Below are 15,000 nucleotides of genomic sequence, written 5' to 3' on the forward strand. Positions count from 1 at the left end.
ATTAGGTTGTGGTCAGGAGGACCCCCATTTCATACCATTTTCATCTCCGGGACCCCAATCCTCAGTGTTTATTTAACTATGAGAGCCTAACAAATGGAACCAAATGGATTGGTTCCATTTGTTATACTCTCAGAGGTACAGGCCCACGGTCCATTTCATGCCTTTTGTTACACTTTTGGGGCTCTAGACCCCATAAGGGTCCATTACGTCCTCATGTTGAGAAGAAGTGTGTGCTGCTAATCTATCGTTTTTGTACAGTTCCAGATTAATTTTATTTCACACAAAGTCACGCAAACTCAACATGTCCCACATAGTCATAGACAGGGGCGTCACACCAAATTCTGGGCCCTGGGTACAAGGATTCACTGCGGGCCCCCCATGAATGTTAACTATTGAAAAATAGCAGATATACAAGCTCACAGCGCGGCACCGAGTGCCGCGCTGCGAGCATGTATATCTGCTATTTTTGAAAAATCGTGAAAATGTGTGCAAGAAACCTATGTCAAGGACCCCCAAGATGATATGTATTTGGCCACGGACCCCCATCTCAAAATATTTAGTTCCAGGGACCCCCCAGAAGCAAAATTTGAGTTAGAAATGTTCGCTCAAAAAATACATATATTCAAAGATTTTCACACATTTTCACAACTTTTTCAAAAATAGCAGATCTACAAGCTCGCAGGGCGGCACTCGGTGCCGCGCTTGTATATCTGCTTGTATATCTGCTATTTTTTAATAGATAAAGTTATTAGGGCCCCTCCACCTTGGGCCCCAGTAACTCAGTCCCACTTTCCTACCCCTTGTGACGCCCCTGGTCATAGATACTGACTCTCTCAGACAGAGAGGTGTGATTTAAACTGCTCAGACCTCTCTAAAACGACAACCTGTCACCCATCATTCATATGTGTTTATGGGTGAACGGGGAGTGCCACGTGAATTGATTGATTGATTGATATCTTTATTGAGAATGACATAAAATACATGTCACATGTGACATACATCTGACCCACCATAATCAAAAGGAAAAGGCTTACAGCTTGTTTCCATTGCGGGTCCTTAGTACGAGGTGTGTATGAGATCATGTAGTGTGGCACTGGTGAGTGCATGACATTTATAGAGTTCATGATGTATAATACATATAACAATTTACAATTTAGCTGGCGCTATTAATCCACAGCAACTTACAATAAGCAAGGACAGTACAAAGTAATACATCAAATGCATAGAAATAGTTATCTAGGATCATAGATAAACCAAGAATCATCAGTCTAACAGTAGAATAGCTACAAAATCAATAATCATCAATACATTCAGTGGTGTTTTGGTCCGCATGCACGCTAGAACTCAAAATTGAAAATACCTTAAATAGATTTAAGCCTGCAAGGTCGTCGATGCTAGGGCAAGTGCACTAATTATACTGTACATATTTACAATAGACCATCTACAATATCGATAAATGTACATAATATCTATCACAGAATGTTTGACTAAAACAAACATATCTCACATTCACATTACCTACTACTACTCAGTTCCCTAGAAACAGCTTCTGTGGTGGTGTTGTATTGCATTATTTAATAGGCAGACGGCAACATATAAAGCTGGAGGTTGAAATGGATGTTATCCTAACCCGGCTCATTATTAAGCTCTAAATCACATGCGCTGCCTGTTGCAGCACCTTATGGCCAGTCTACGCCGCCTCTGTGCAGATGAATTGTCATGTCATCTTTATTTATACGGCACATTTAAAAAGCAATAGCAGTTGACCCCAAAGGGCTTTCCGATCCTGCTTGACGAAAACCACAATAAATCATAATCCCCAAAGGCAAGGCAAAAGTTTAAGAGACATACATCGCGAGAAAAACAAATATGTGTAATAATAAATAAAATAAAACAGAATAAAAGAAACAACTGATTTGAACACACATCTCACATCTCCATATTCTAACTTTTTGTGTTTTTTTCGTAAATTAATGATCTACTTGATCATACTTGTCGCACAAAAGCATCATAAGTAGCAGATCTGTAAGCTTGATTAGTTTTGGGCTTGAAGATCTGCTACTTTTGCAGTTTTTTTTATTGGAATCCTGAAACAAGTGAGGTTTCCATATATGTGGTTTCCACATCCTGACAGAGACGATATACATGTATACAATGTCTCAATGCAGGATGCATATCTTTGCATACCTGAAATTCACCATTTAACAACAATCTGCTGTGTCCTCTGTGTGTGTGTTTGTGCATTTCAGTGTATTTGCGTGTGTGTGTGTGCAAGTAAGACTGGGGTCTTCACCTGGGGGTCCGGGACCCCTAGGGGGTCCTCAGAGTTACTACAGGGGGGCTGCAAAATCTGTGTGTGATAGGATCATATTTTACATACAACCGCTTGAACCCTAGCATCCCTATTCTGAGTGGAACATTAGCAGATCTATAAGCTTACAATGCCTCACAGCGCGAGGCGTTGTAAGTGTGTAGATCGGCTAGGGTTTGTAGGAGGGAAAAGAAGAGCAGACTAAAGCATTTGACGGTTCAAGTGGTTGAATGTCTGAAAATACACATTACTCCAACATGACGGGTGCTGTAAAACAAGTCTAAGCTGTCTAAGAAATCTATGAACATCTTTAAAATGTAGTGGGGGGGGGGGGGGGGGTTGTCCCTGCTTCATCTCTCTCTCAGCTAAAGGGTCCTTGGCCTGAAAACGTTGAAGACCCCTGCTGTAAGATGTTTATATGAATATGTTCCTCTCTGATGACACAGATGGGTGTGTGTGTGTGTGTGTGTGTGTGTGTGTGTGCGAGTGTGACAGTGATGATGTTTTTGTGCTGTTTCCATGGCTACCTACAGGCCCGCTACAGGCGAGAGCAGGCTCCCTCGCTCCCCCTGGTGGACAACCTGCTGAAGGACAACGCGGACGGCTGCGCCCTGTCAGCCCTGCTGCACTTCTACTGCCCGCAGTCTGTCAGACTGGAAGGTAGGCTACGCTACACCTCTCTCTCTACACTTCTACTGCCCGCAGTCTGTCAGACTGGAAGGTAGGCCTCTCCACCATCATCATCATCATCATCATCACAACGGCACAGTCTGAGTGGCAAGGTCCTCAGTGATGCTCTAGAGCAGTGGTTCTCAACCTGCGGGTCGGGACCCCCGTCGGTCGGTCCCCAAATTATTTTGCCATATTGTAAAATATCAAAGGCAGAAATTAGAGCAGTGGTTCTCAAAGTGGGGTCCCCAGCAAAAGTAGTTAAAGGGATATTTCACTTGTTTTTTCGATTACCCTTTTCAATTATTGTATTACATTTCTTTGTTGTATCTTATTTTCCCACAAAAAGATAAAAAAAATAGTCAATGAAAAATAATAAACAATTATATATATTTGTTTTAACACAAGTCTTCTCTTTCGGGGGTCCCTGGCACAGAACATTTTCAGATGGGGATTGACATGAAAAAGGTTTGAAAGCCGCTGCAGTAGAGCCCGTGTTTCAAGGCAGTCCTTCATCGAGGCCATCCGTCATGGCTGCCCTCACTTTGCCAGTTGCGGTTATTATTTATGATCCGCTGTACGGCGGTGCCGTGCCCAAAATAGGCGATCTGCAAGCTCGCAGATACTCTCTGCTCTCCTGAAGCACTTGTGCTTTTATAGGGGAAGCATTTGAAAGGCCTTTAATAAAGAGGACATGCACACAAGCAGCCAGCCGGTCCCGAGCAACTTAACGCCACATTGTGATTTGTGTTGCTTCTTTCACAAACTGCACGAATACTATAGTAACATTGTATCTATAATTTGGACAGAAAGGCCAATTAGAGCAGTGGTTCTCAACCTTTTCAGGCGGCGACCCCCAAAATAATCATATTTTAATTGGGGACCCCCTCCCCCCCCGACCCTGAAGAGCACTAAGAGTTGAGGCATTACATTTTGTATAACACGATTCTATTGTGAAAATACCAGATCTACATGCGAGGCGTTGTGAGCATGTAGATTGGCTATTTTCCACAATTTCTGCCTTTGATAATAATATTGACAATTTGGCCAAAGTTTAATTTGTCATTTTAGAGGTATTAAAAAAATCCTTAAATTGTCACTTTAGAAATGTGCAGATACCCTCTATACATTTGAACTTTATGTTGGTTTGTTGACTGTTGAGAGAGAAATCGATGTTGCACATTAAGTTAATCATCTGGGGACCCCCCAAAATAATTTGGGGACCCCCCTGGGAGTCCCGACCCACAGGTTGAGAACCACTGAATTAGAGTATTAACATCAAAATGTTAACTTACTGAACAACACATAATTATAACACAGATTGTTGATTGTCTCTATACCCTCTTGATCCAGCAATGTTATATACCCACAATGCTGTGTCTCAGTCCATATAGCCATGGTTTGGATGTAAACTGAAGGGTGATTTAAATGGCGCAGGGCAACAATGTCTTCTATTCTTTCACTCTAACTGCTACAGCTATCTCTGTTGTGCTCTTGGACAGTGTGCTTTCTGACAAAGAACCCATTTGTCATTATGTTTGTTGTATGCTTTTTTACATTTTCTACCCAGAGGTTTTAAGCTGCTGGAAAAAAGCTTAAAGTAAAACATGGATGGGATGGGCTTTACTGTTAATGTTCTGCAGAACTTATAAGACCATTGTTGAGTTTATTTACATCACGTTAACGATTTAAATAGAGGATAATGTACAGTAGAGGACGGTTCACACAAATCTAAACTCATTCAGAGAGGCAAACATGGAAAATGAAGAGAGATGGGCAGAGAGAGAGAGAGAGAGAGAGAGAAGAGAGGGAGAGAGAAATTGAGTGAGAGAGAGAGAAATTGAGGGAGAGAGAAGAGAGAGGGGGAGAGAGAGAGACAAAGGCTTGTTTCCTTAGACTGCACTCAGCCCTCTGTTCTAAAAATGCCCTGGGCCGGGCCGTGATTGGTCACGAGGGCTGTGTGTGTGTGTGTGTGTGTGTGTGTGTGTGTGTGTGTGTGTGTGCGCGCACACAAGGGCTGTGTGTGCGCGCGCACGCGTGTGACAGAGTGGACCGTTACAGCGCTAACGTTAGCTCGCCTTGCCGGCTGGCTGTCTGTTATTATTTCAAACTTAAACATTTCAAAACTCTCACCTCAGCGCTTCTCAGAAAGGACCGAAACACCCGAAGCACAGCGCAGCCTGTACTCTAGTTCAGTAGGAGTTCACACACATGTGTGAGCCAGCTGTTGGAAGATGCTTCCTCACAGCTTTCTGGGCAGAACGCTGTCTTGCCCTGAAATTAGAAGTCTGGAGGGGTACTGTAAAGTCTGACATCATGATCCAGGCCCTCTAGTTTGGCGTCCTTGTCCTGCAGCGCGTGGGCAGATGACATAAACATGACATCATGCTTGGAAGAGGCGTTTGGAAAAAGAAGAAGAAGAAGGGGAAAAAAACAGTACACTGTCATACTCTAGAACAGTGGTTTTCAACCTTTTTCATGTCAAGGTCCATTATTCATTCAGCATTTGAGCCAAGGACCACCATTTGATGAGATGTAGCCTCGCAGACCTAAAACAAACAAAAAGAAATATTTTGTCCACAATTCCATATTGTATTACCATAGACTTCTTCTTTTTAACAATAATTTAAAGGCCCATTCCCACTGGGCCAGATAAAAGATATCTGGAGATATTTCTCCAGATATTTTTCCATGCAAAGTGGATGGTAGATACAGATAAAAAAAAAGTCTACCACAGATATTTGCCACAGATACTTTTATCTGTGGCAAATATTTTTTTTATCTGTATCTACCATCCACTTTGCATGGAAAAATATCTGGAGAAATATCTCCAGATATCTGTTATCTGGCCCAGTGGGAATGGGCCTTTAAGGCCCATTCCCACTGGACTCTGGAGAGTGTAAAAGTCGGCTGGGGACCACCTGTAATCCCTTCAAGGACCACTGGTGGTCCCCGGAGTCCCGGACCACTGGTTGAAAACTACTGCTCTAGAACTAGGAAGAGGGCAATACAAAATGTGGCTATTTTTTACTTCAGTTGAAAATAGCTGATGTACAAGTGAGCTTATATATATGAGTTATTTTCAAACTGACTAGATCAGGGGTTCTCAAAGTGTTTTGTACCATCTTTTGGCTATCTTGCACTTGATTTGCGATGCCATTTCAAGTTTTAATTAAGCATATTTGAAAAAATAAAGCATATTGGTACTGTAGCCTTGAATATGAATATGTATATGTGTTACAAACCTTCTGCTTTCTGTAAACATGTGTAACTGGAAGCATACAGTGTATAGTATACCCTAGATTAGAATCTAGGGCCTAGATAATGTATGTTGCCACCACCAGAACCTTAAATAGTAGTCTATTAATTACACACCCTGTGATACTTTGGGGTTTTTGTTGCATTTCTAACCAATAATTTGATGATGACCGGGTGGCTGCTCAGTAGGAGACTCAGCAGGAGACTCTTTGAGTCTTTGAGACTCCACCGGTAATGAAATTATTGACTGAAAAAAAAAAAAAAAAAAAAGAAGCATTCACCCAGGCTATGCTTTTCAAAAACAGACTTAATGGGAAGGATACACTGTTCTACGATCAGTTGTCAATGCGACCCCATCGCCATCTTCTCAAGAGCACACTTGGGCTCCAAACCGACAGTTTGAGGAAGGAGGCAGCCTCATGTGGGATAATTTCAGGCCAATCAGTTCTTCAGCTGGCTCCTGTTTGTTCTACTTGACCTAAACTATGCGCTATCTGTCTTTATCTCTCCCCATGCCTTCCTGTCTGGGTCCCCTCCCCACCACGCGTGTGTGCGTGTGTGCGTGCGTTGTGTGCACGTGCGTGCGTGTGTGAATGATTCCCTCTCTCTCTCTCTCCTTCCCTGTGTGCTGTGAGAGTGTGATCCCCCACCTCTCTCTATCTCTCTCTCTCTCTCTTTTCTTCTCTCTCGGTTTTCTCTCTCTCTCTCTGCTGCCCCCTCTCTTTATCTGTGTGTGTGTGTGTGTGTGTGTGTGTGTGTGTGTGTGTGTGTGTGTGTGTGTGTGTGTGTGTGTGTGCGTGTGCGTGCGTGCGTGCGTGCGTGCGTGCGTGCGTGCGTGTGTGGCCCCTCCCTCCCTGTGCAGAGGTCTGCCTGAAGGAGACCATGTCCCTGGCTGACAGTCTGTACAACCTGCAGCTGCTGCAGAGGTTCTGCTCCGACAGCCTGAACCACTGCTGCCACTTCAGCCTGGAGGACCTGCTCTACGCACACGCCTCCATCAAGGTAGGACACGCCTCCATCAAGGTAGGACAGGAGGAGACACGCGATCTTTATACCGGTGGTTCCCAAAACCTTTTTTAGCCCGAGACCCAAAATGGAAATTCGATTTTTTTTCCCCTGGGGGGCCCAAACAGGTAAAAACAGCAGATCTTCAAGCCTACAGCGCACGCGCTTCGCGCCACATTGTAGGCTTGTAGATCGGCTATTTTCAATACTTCACTACTTAATTTTTTTTTTCTTCTTTTAAATCATGGAATTCCTTGGATTTTATGAATTTGTTGAAAAGTAGCTTTTTCACCTTTATTTATTTATTTAAATAATCGCCGAAATGTAAGGAAAGTCAAATAAAACTCAAGCAGTTTGATAAGAGTAAAAGTGTATTCATCGCCCGACAGTGTCGCTTGTGGTCAACAATAGATCTTCGAGCTAACAAAGCGACTTGTTGTTAGTTGTTTTGAAGCTCTGTTATTGTTGTCAATCAGTGCCACCATAATTATGAATGATAAAGTAGGCTTAAGGAAGGTTGTGCAAGGAGGGCTTTTAATAATAATACTAATAAAGAAAATACATTTATTCATATAGCATTTTTCAGAAGTAAAATAAGTGTGTAAGCATGTGCTAGCTCTGAACTGTGCGTGTGTGTCTGCGCGCGCGCGTGTGTGTGTGTGTGTGTGTGTGTGTGTGTGTGTGTGTGTGTGCGTGTGTGCGCGCGTGTGCGTGTGCGTGCCTGTACCCTCTGCGCCGAATCTCTTCAGTCACCCAGGGGGACAGAGGGTGCTCAGAGCAGCCTCACACTGCATCCACCCCCCCAACTCCATCCCCTCCTGGCTCCCTTGTTCTCCTCTTTCAGTCCTCTCTGCTGTGTTTACTATCACACAGAGACATCTAGGATCCTCACAGAGAGCAGCAGCACCTGCTGATTCAAAGGATTAAACATTCTCCTGACTTGTTTCACACTTTACTCGCCTTATCTGACTTAATTTCCTACGGTGCCGTGCGCCGAAAATAGCCCCATCCACGAGCTTGCTGGGTCGGCTATTTTCAGTTCATGGGACGAAGTATAATCAAGGCTTAAATAGGAGGATTTGAATGTGATTCAGTGGGTTATCAGTAGGACTACTGTGTCTTCTCGCTGGCCAGGAGGAATAGCGGAGTCCTCCTACGGTCAGTGTGGGCAGGGGCGTCACACCAAATTCTGGGCCCTGGGTACAAGGATTCACTGCGGGCCCCCCATGAATGTTAACTATTGAAAAATAGCAGATATACAAGCTCACAGCGCGGCACCGAGTGCCGCGCTGCGAGCTTGTATATCTGCTATTTTTGAAAAATCGTGAAAATGTGTGTAAGAAACCTATGTCAAGGACACCCAAGATGATATGTATTTGGCCACGGACCCCAATCTCAAAATATTTAGTCCCAGGGACCCCCAGAAGCAAAATTTGAGTTAGAAATGTTCGCTTAAAAAAATACATATATTCAAAGATTTTCACACATTTTCACAACTTTTCAAAAATAGCAGATCTACAAGCTCGCAGCGCGGCACTCGGTGCCGCGCTGTGAGCTTGTATATCTGCTATTTTTCAATAGCTAAAGTTACTAGGGCCCCTCCACCTTGGGCCCCGGTAACTCAGTCCCACTTTCCTACCCCTTGTGACGCCCCTGTGTGTGGGTAAAGAGCGTGCCAGGGCACGGAGCGTGGGTAGAAAGAGGCATTAGGATTCTAGTCACTGCCCGGTCTGTCATCCAACTGCAAAGGGGCTTTTCCTTTTCCACTCCTTTCAAAGACAACACAACGCTCAGCCTCTAAACTCTCACACTCTGTCGTCTTCCATCTTTTCTCTGAGTTCGCTCTTCCCCCCCATCTTCCTCTTTTCCTTGCCTTTCACACTTTTTGTCCGTGTGTGTGTCCTGTCACTGTGTGTGTGTGCGCGTGTGTGCGCGTGTGTGTGTGTGTGTGTGTGTGTGTGTGTGTGTGTGTGTGTGTGTGTGTGTGTGTGTGTGTGTGTGTGTGTGTGTGTGTGTGTGTGCGTGCGTGCGTGCGTGCGTGCGTGCGTGCGTGCGTGCGTGCGTGCGTGCGTGCGTGTGTGTGTGTGCGTGTGTGTGTGTAATGTGTATGGAGGGGACAGTGCTACAAGTAGGCAAAAGGGAAGGGAGGAGAAGGACAAAACCGGCCCTGAAGAGCGGCCAAAGATCCCTGGCGTGGTTCCCGTCCGGCCATGTCCTAACCTCCCACTGAATCCCATCCGCACTGTGTGTGTGTGTGTGTGCGTGCGTGTGTGCGTGCGCGCGCGTGTGTGTGTGTGCGTGCGTGAAAGAGATGGAGACAGAGAAAGAGAGAGAGGCCTTTGATTTAACATATTGCATGAAAAGAATTACTGTCACCCATTCCTGCTGTTTATTATTTTTCTTTGTTCTCCAAAATCATTAGACCAACTTCAAAGAAAACATGAAGCTCTTTAGGACAACCACTAGGCTATCTATCTATTAGGCTAACTGTCGTATGACTCTTGGAGAGCTGTTGGATAAGGATAACTTGTTGGAGAGCGTTAAGGCTCATGGCTGTTAGTTGTGGTTTTGTGGTGCTCATTATAACACAGTTAAAGGGGAAATAAGGCCCCATCGGTCTGTGTTTCTCCACCAGATGAAATGATGTGTGGAGGTTTCCAGAAGCATCATTAATGTGTTTCTCCTGCATGGTCTTGGGTCAGTCAGTCTCAGAGAATTATTTTATGCTTTAGCTATTGAAAAATAGCAGATATACAAGCTCACAGCGCGGCACCGAGTGCTCACCGCGCTGTGAGCTTGTAGATCTGCTATTTTTGAAAAATCATGAAAATGTGTGCAAGAAACCTATGTCAAGGACCCCCAAGATGATATGTATTTGGCCACGGACCCCGATCTCAAAATATTTAGTTCCAGGGACAAAATTTGAGTTAGAAATGTTCGCTTAAAAATACATTCAAAGACTTTCACACATTTTCACAACTTTTCAAAAATAGCAGATCTACAAGCTCGCAGCGCGGCACTCGGAGTGCCACGCTGCGAGCTTGTAGATCTGCTATTTTTGTGAAAATCAAGAAGATTTGTGCAAATCTTTGAATACATCTTTTTTTTTACAGCGAACATTTCTAACTCTAAAATATTTGCTTCTGGCGGGTCCCTGATACATAATATTTCGAGATGGGGGTCGGAGGCCAATCACATATAATTCTAGGGGTCCTTGACATGAACAGGTTTGAGAACCACTGACATAGAAACAAAACATTTAGAAGGATTTAGAACACATTTATAGAATCGGGTCAAACATGTTCAAAGACTATATAAGTTATATTGCTGTTGATGTACTGACATATTATCTTGTGATGTTTTGTATCTGCTTATTGTAAGTCGCTTTGGATTAAAAGCGTCTGCTAAATGCCTAAACTGTAAACCGTAAAGACTTGCACAAAATGTTTTTCAAAAATAGCAGATCTACAAGCTTGCATGCAGCACCGAGTGCCGTGCTGTGAGCTTGTAGACACAGAAGCATCATTAATGTGTTTCTCCTGGTTCTGGGTCAGTCCGGCTCAGAGCTGGTTGCATCCATGTGTGCATGCAGAGCTGTATATTTAAACTCCAGGCCAGATGGTATATTTGGCAGTTTGATTACGGGTTAGACATTAAAGAACAAACAGCCTCCCTTACATGCACACACACACACACACACACACACACACACACACACACACACACGCACACGCACATACATGCACGCACGCACGCACACACACACGTGCACGTGCACAACCACACAATCATACACCCATACTGCACATACATGTGCACGTTCATCCAGTTCCTTGGCAACAGTTGCCAAGCTATGATGACCTGCTTGATCCCCTGATCTGTTTGAAATGCTGCATATTGTTTCAATTGTCCACCCTGTTCTAGCTCAGCACTGACACCTGGTGGATAGCAGCTGGTCCTGCAAATACTCGTTACAATTCTCCAAATAAAGTTACATTGAGTTAACTACTAGTTAACAAACTAACCAGTGTGTGCGTTTGCATGCAGGCACGTGCACACATAGACATCAAAGGGGGCCCTTTTAACTGTCTGTAACAAGGGGCCTCTCCAGACCATGAATGCAGTTTTCACTATGGTGAAAGAAATGCAAATACCCTCTTTCCAACTGCGACACTTTGTGAGCTTGGAGGTCTGCTATTTTCACTATTTTCACCAAAATGTCAGCCCCTGCTTCTCTAACATTCTCTGCACGTCCCTGTGTGTGTGTGTGTGTGTGTGTGTGTGTGTGTGTGTGTGTGTGTGTGTGTGTGCGTGTGTGTGCGTGTGTGTGCGTGTGTGTGCGTGTGCGTGTGTGTGCGTGTGTGCGTGCACGCTGCAGAGTAACTACCTGGTGTTTATGGCTGAGCTCTTCTGGTGGTTTGAAGTGGTGAAGCCCTCGTTCGTTCAGCCCAGAGTCTTCGACCCTGAAGGTATGGTTAGAGTCACATCATCACATATTAAAATATTAATCTACTATAATTATTATTCATATTGACATACAGTCATGATCATTTAAAAGTTAAATGTAAAAGTCAAACTGAAAATAGCCGACGCGTTGTGAGCTTATAGATCGTCTATTTTCGGTCTGCAATGTCGTCGACGAGCAGCAAGTATAAACCAGGCTTAAAGAAGTAGTTCACGCAAGAAATTACCTATTTTCTAACAATTACACACACCCCATGAAGCCTTGAATTCACGGAGATGTTTTTGTGTTTGTCGCATTCCTAAACCAATAATTTGATTACTACTGGAGCCTCCAGTAGGAGACTCAATGGATACTCTTTGAGTGTCCTTCCTAACTGATAGTTAATGATATGATTATCAATTAATTAATAATAATAAGGCTTTCAGAATCTCAGAAAATGTCTGGTGGACATTTTTTGTCTTAATGGACTTTCTGTTTTGTGTTGGTCTCTGGTACTGCAGCAGCGTGTGAGCCTGTCCCGTTGTGCAGAACCATGGCCCCAGTGTCCAGCCCTGTCCAACAGAGCTATGCAGACAGACCGGACAGCCTGGAACACATACCTGCCGCAGGTAACAAGAACCGCTTATCACCCCTATGTCAGTGGTTCTCAAACCTTCACATTTCAAGGTCTCCCCTTAACTCTGACAGTGTACAAATGTAACCAAATTCCCTGGAATCCACTTTGAGAACCACTTAATCCTGGTATTTTTTGTGGTCTCATACTTTTAAGCTGTATGCCAACATGCTGTACTACTGTATTGTCAAAATGTTCTGGATGTTCATTCTGTCTGGCTGTGTGTTTTGGGTGTTTACAGCACCATCTGGTGGACATATTCTTTAAGACATACAACACATACAAACATAAATAGACAAAGAGCTTCGTTACAATAATTCTGCACTTGCTACTTGCTTCATTCAGCTATAATAACCTTGAGTGTACTTGAGTGTTTATAAGCTCTGGGTCGGCGCAGGAAACGATGGCAGGGGGAAATTAAAGGGTTCTTCTGGTCCTAAGCAATTAAACATCAAGTGTCCTTGACTAAGGCACTCAACTTCCATAGTCTCTGTTACTGTGTGTGTGTGTGTGTGTGTGTGCGTGTGTGTGTGCGTGCGTGCGTGCGTGCGTGCGTGCGTGCGTGCTACTGCAAGTAGCAAGAGTAAAGAGTTAGTACTTCATCACCACATTCACCTGCTGAGGCGAGGGGTTTGAAAACATGGATAATAAAGACTCACGTAATGCTTCTGTGTCTCTGGTCCGCAGGCATCATAAAGAGGTCCACCTCCATGTCCTATGTGGACGGCTGTGTAGGAACCTGGCCCAAAGAGAAGCGGTTAGTATCTCCAGGCAATTATACATTTACTTAAGTACTGTACTTACAGTAAGTAACATTTTGTGGTATTTGTACTGTAATTGAGTATTTCCAATTTCCAATACGTTTGCTTAACCACTCCACTATATCTCTGATCCAATTATTGTACTTTACAAAACTTCTAGTAAATAAAGTTTTCAAGTAAAATTACCTCAAAATTGTACTCAAGTACAGTACTCGTCCCTCTCATATACAGCTCCTCAACTCGAGGAATCTCCTTTGAGATTCCCCTGGACGGAGACCCCGGTGAGGCCGTGTCCCCGCGCGGCATGACCCGCTCCGCCAGCACCGAGGGCCTGGGCTTCAAGGTCCACCACGCACCCCCCCGCGGCGCCATGAGGCGCCACGTCTCCATGCTGCCCGTCAGCATGAACGGACAGAGCGGCGGCAAACACATACCCGAGGAGGACGAGGACTTCAGCTCCCATAAGCCCGTGGGGCGGAACAACACCTTCTCAATCAAGAACCAGCGCAGGTGCGGCATTTATGTAATTTCTGAATGAAAATATGTTTTACAGAGCCTTTTATTTCAGTGGTTCTCAACCTTTTCATGTCAGGGACAGCCAAAATTACATTTATATGGCTGTGGTCCCCCGTAATTTAAAAATGATTCAACATTATCCGATACTTTCAAGATATAAAAAAAAATTGCAGTTTTACAAACTTGCAGAGTGGCTCAAGGTGACGCACTGTGAGCTTGTATACAGTATGCTATTTTTGAATAGCCATCATCCAGTGGTTAAAATGATTGTGATTCTATATTACAGTAAACTAGAAAAGCACTTCCTGCAGAAACTGCGTGGGCTCGCTGAAAACAAGCACAAAGTATACTACAATATGTAGCCTGCAGTAGAAAATGTACACATCCATTATCATCTCGGATTTTGATTCAAATTAGATATTCATTTCCTTTAGTTGACTGTTACAACCTTGCGGCTATGTCTAGGAATAAGGGAAGCAGCAAGTGGTCGTCTGGTCGGTATAATCAGCCAAACACTGCCACTCATTGTTCAGCGGCCAACAAACAGAAATGACAACATTACAAAAACAGGAAAAGGTGAGCAGAGCGGAGGAGTTGACCCCAGCTAGGGGAATTGCCTCGGCAGAAGCAAAAGCAGATGGTGTGTCCACCAGTCCTAATTGACAGAGAAAGAGACTGCACCATATAAATAAAAGGCATGAAACAAAAAGCTCTTTTTAGCTTTGTTTTAAAAAGAACTAAGAGTAACAGTTCATTCATCCCCACAACTCCCTCCAGGTACCCCAACGGAGTCCTCCCAGACAGCAACCACATCAGCGGTGACCACGCCAACCACAGCGGTGGCGTCAGCCCGTCGACCCCCCCGAGCATCGAGGAGGCCCTGAAGATCATCCACCACGACGCCACGGAGAGGCCTCACGCCAGCCTGGGCCTGGGGGGCGACGACAGCTGCTTCTTCCTCCACGGAGCAGAACCACCGACGGACGACCCGTCATCCCCGGGGGCCCGGGCTGGAGGCGGCCCCCCGGGGGGAGGAGACGACCCGGGTTCGCCGGCGGAGGCGGCTAAGGCTCGGCTGGACGACCACGACCCCAACTCGGCCTCCACGGAGGAGGTGGACACGGGCATCCACGTGCGGACCGAGGACATCCAGAGCCTGGACGAGGACTCGTCCTCCCTGAGAGACTATTCCGACATAGACCCCGACTGTGAGGCCATGAGCACCAGGTCCTGTCCCATACCGGACAGGGTGGGGGAGGGGGAGCCCCCCGGCAGGGGAGACACCCACCCCGGAAGGGAGAGGGGAGATGAGGGTGAGAGTAGGCCTTTCACAATTGCAGTTATCTGTGAGCTAATAGCAATTATTTTGCCAAATTATTAGTGTGGTATAGTGTGTGCCAGC

General features: G+C 44.9%; 1 protein-coding gene across 1 annotated transcript in view; it reads left to right on the forward strand.

The window, feature by feature from the left end:
* camsap2b (calmodulin regulated spectrin-associated protein family, member 2b) overlaps positions 1-15,000 on the forward strand; it is a gene marked incomplete at both ends in the record, with an annotated part of 72,473 nt that overhangs the window by 40,280 nt on the left and 17,193 nt on the right. Inside the window, 7 exons of the mRNA XM_080725545.1 lie at positions 2,845-2,971; positions 7,101-7,240; positions 11,622-11,712; positions 12,209-12,316; positions 13,009-13,078; positions 13,314-13,592; positions 14,376-14,917. Of these exons, the coding sequence (XP_080581671.1) occupies positions 2,845-2,971; positions 7,101-7,240; positions 11,622-11,712; positions 12,209-12,316; positions 13,009-13,078; positions 13,314-13,592; positions 14,376-14,917 (1,357 nt within the window). The remainder of the gene's footprint in view (positions 1-2,844; positions 2,972-7,100; positions 7,241-11,621; positions 11,713-12,208; positions 12,317-13,008; positions 13,079-13,313; positions 13,593-14,375; positions 14,918-15,000) is intronic.

This window comes from Nannobrachium achirus (assembly GCF_963921795.1).
Source record: "Nannobrachium achirus genome assembly, chromosome: 5".
Taxonomy (NCBI): domain Eukaryota; kingdom Metazoa; phylum Chordata; class Actinopteri; order Myctophiformes; family Myctophidae; genus Nannobrachium; species Nannobrachium achirus.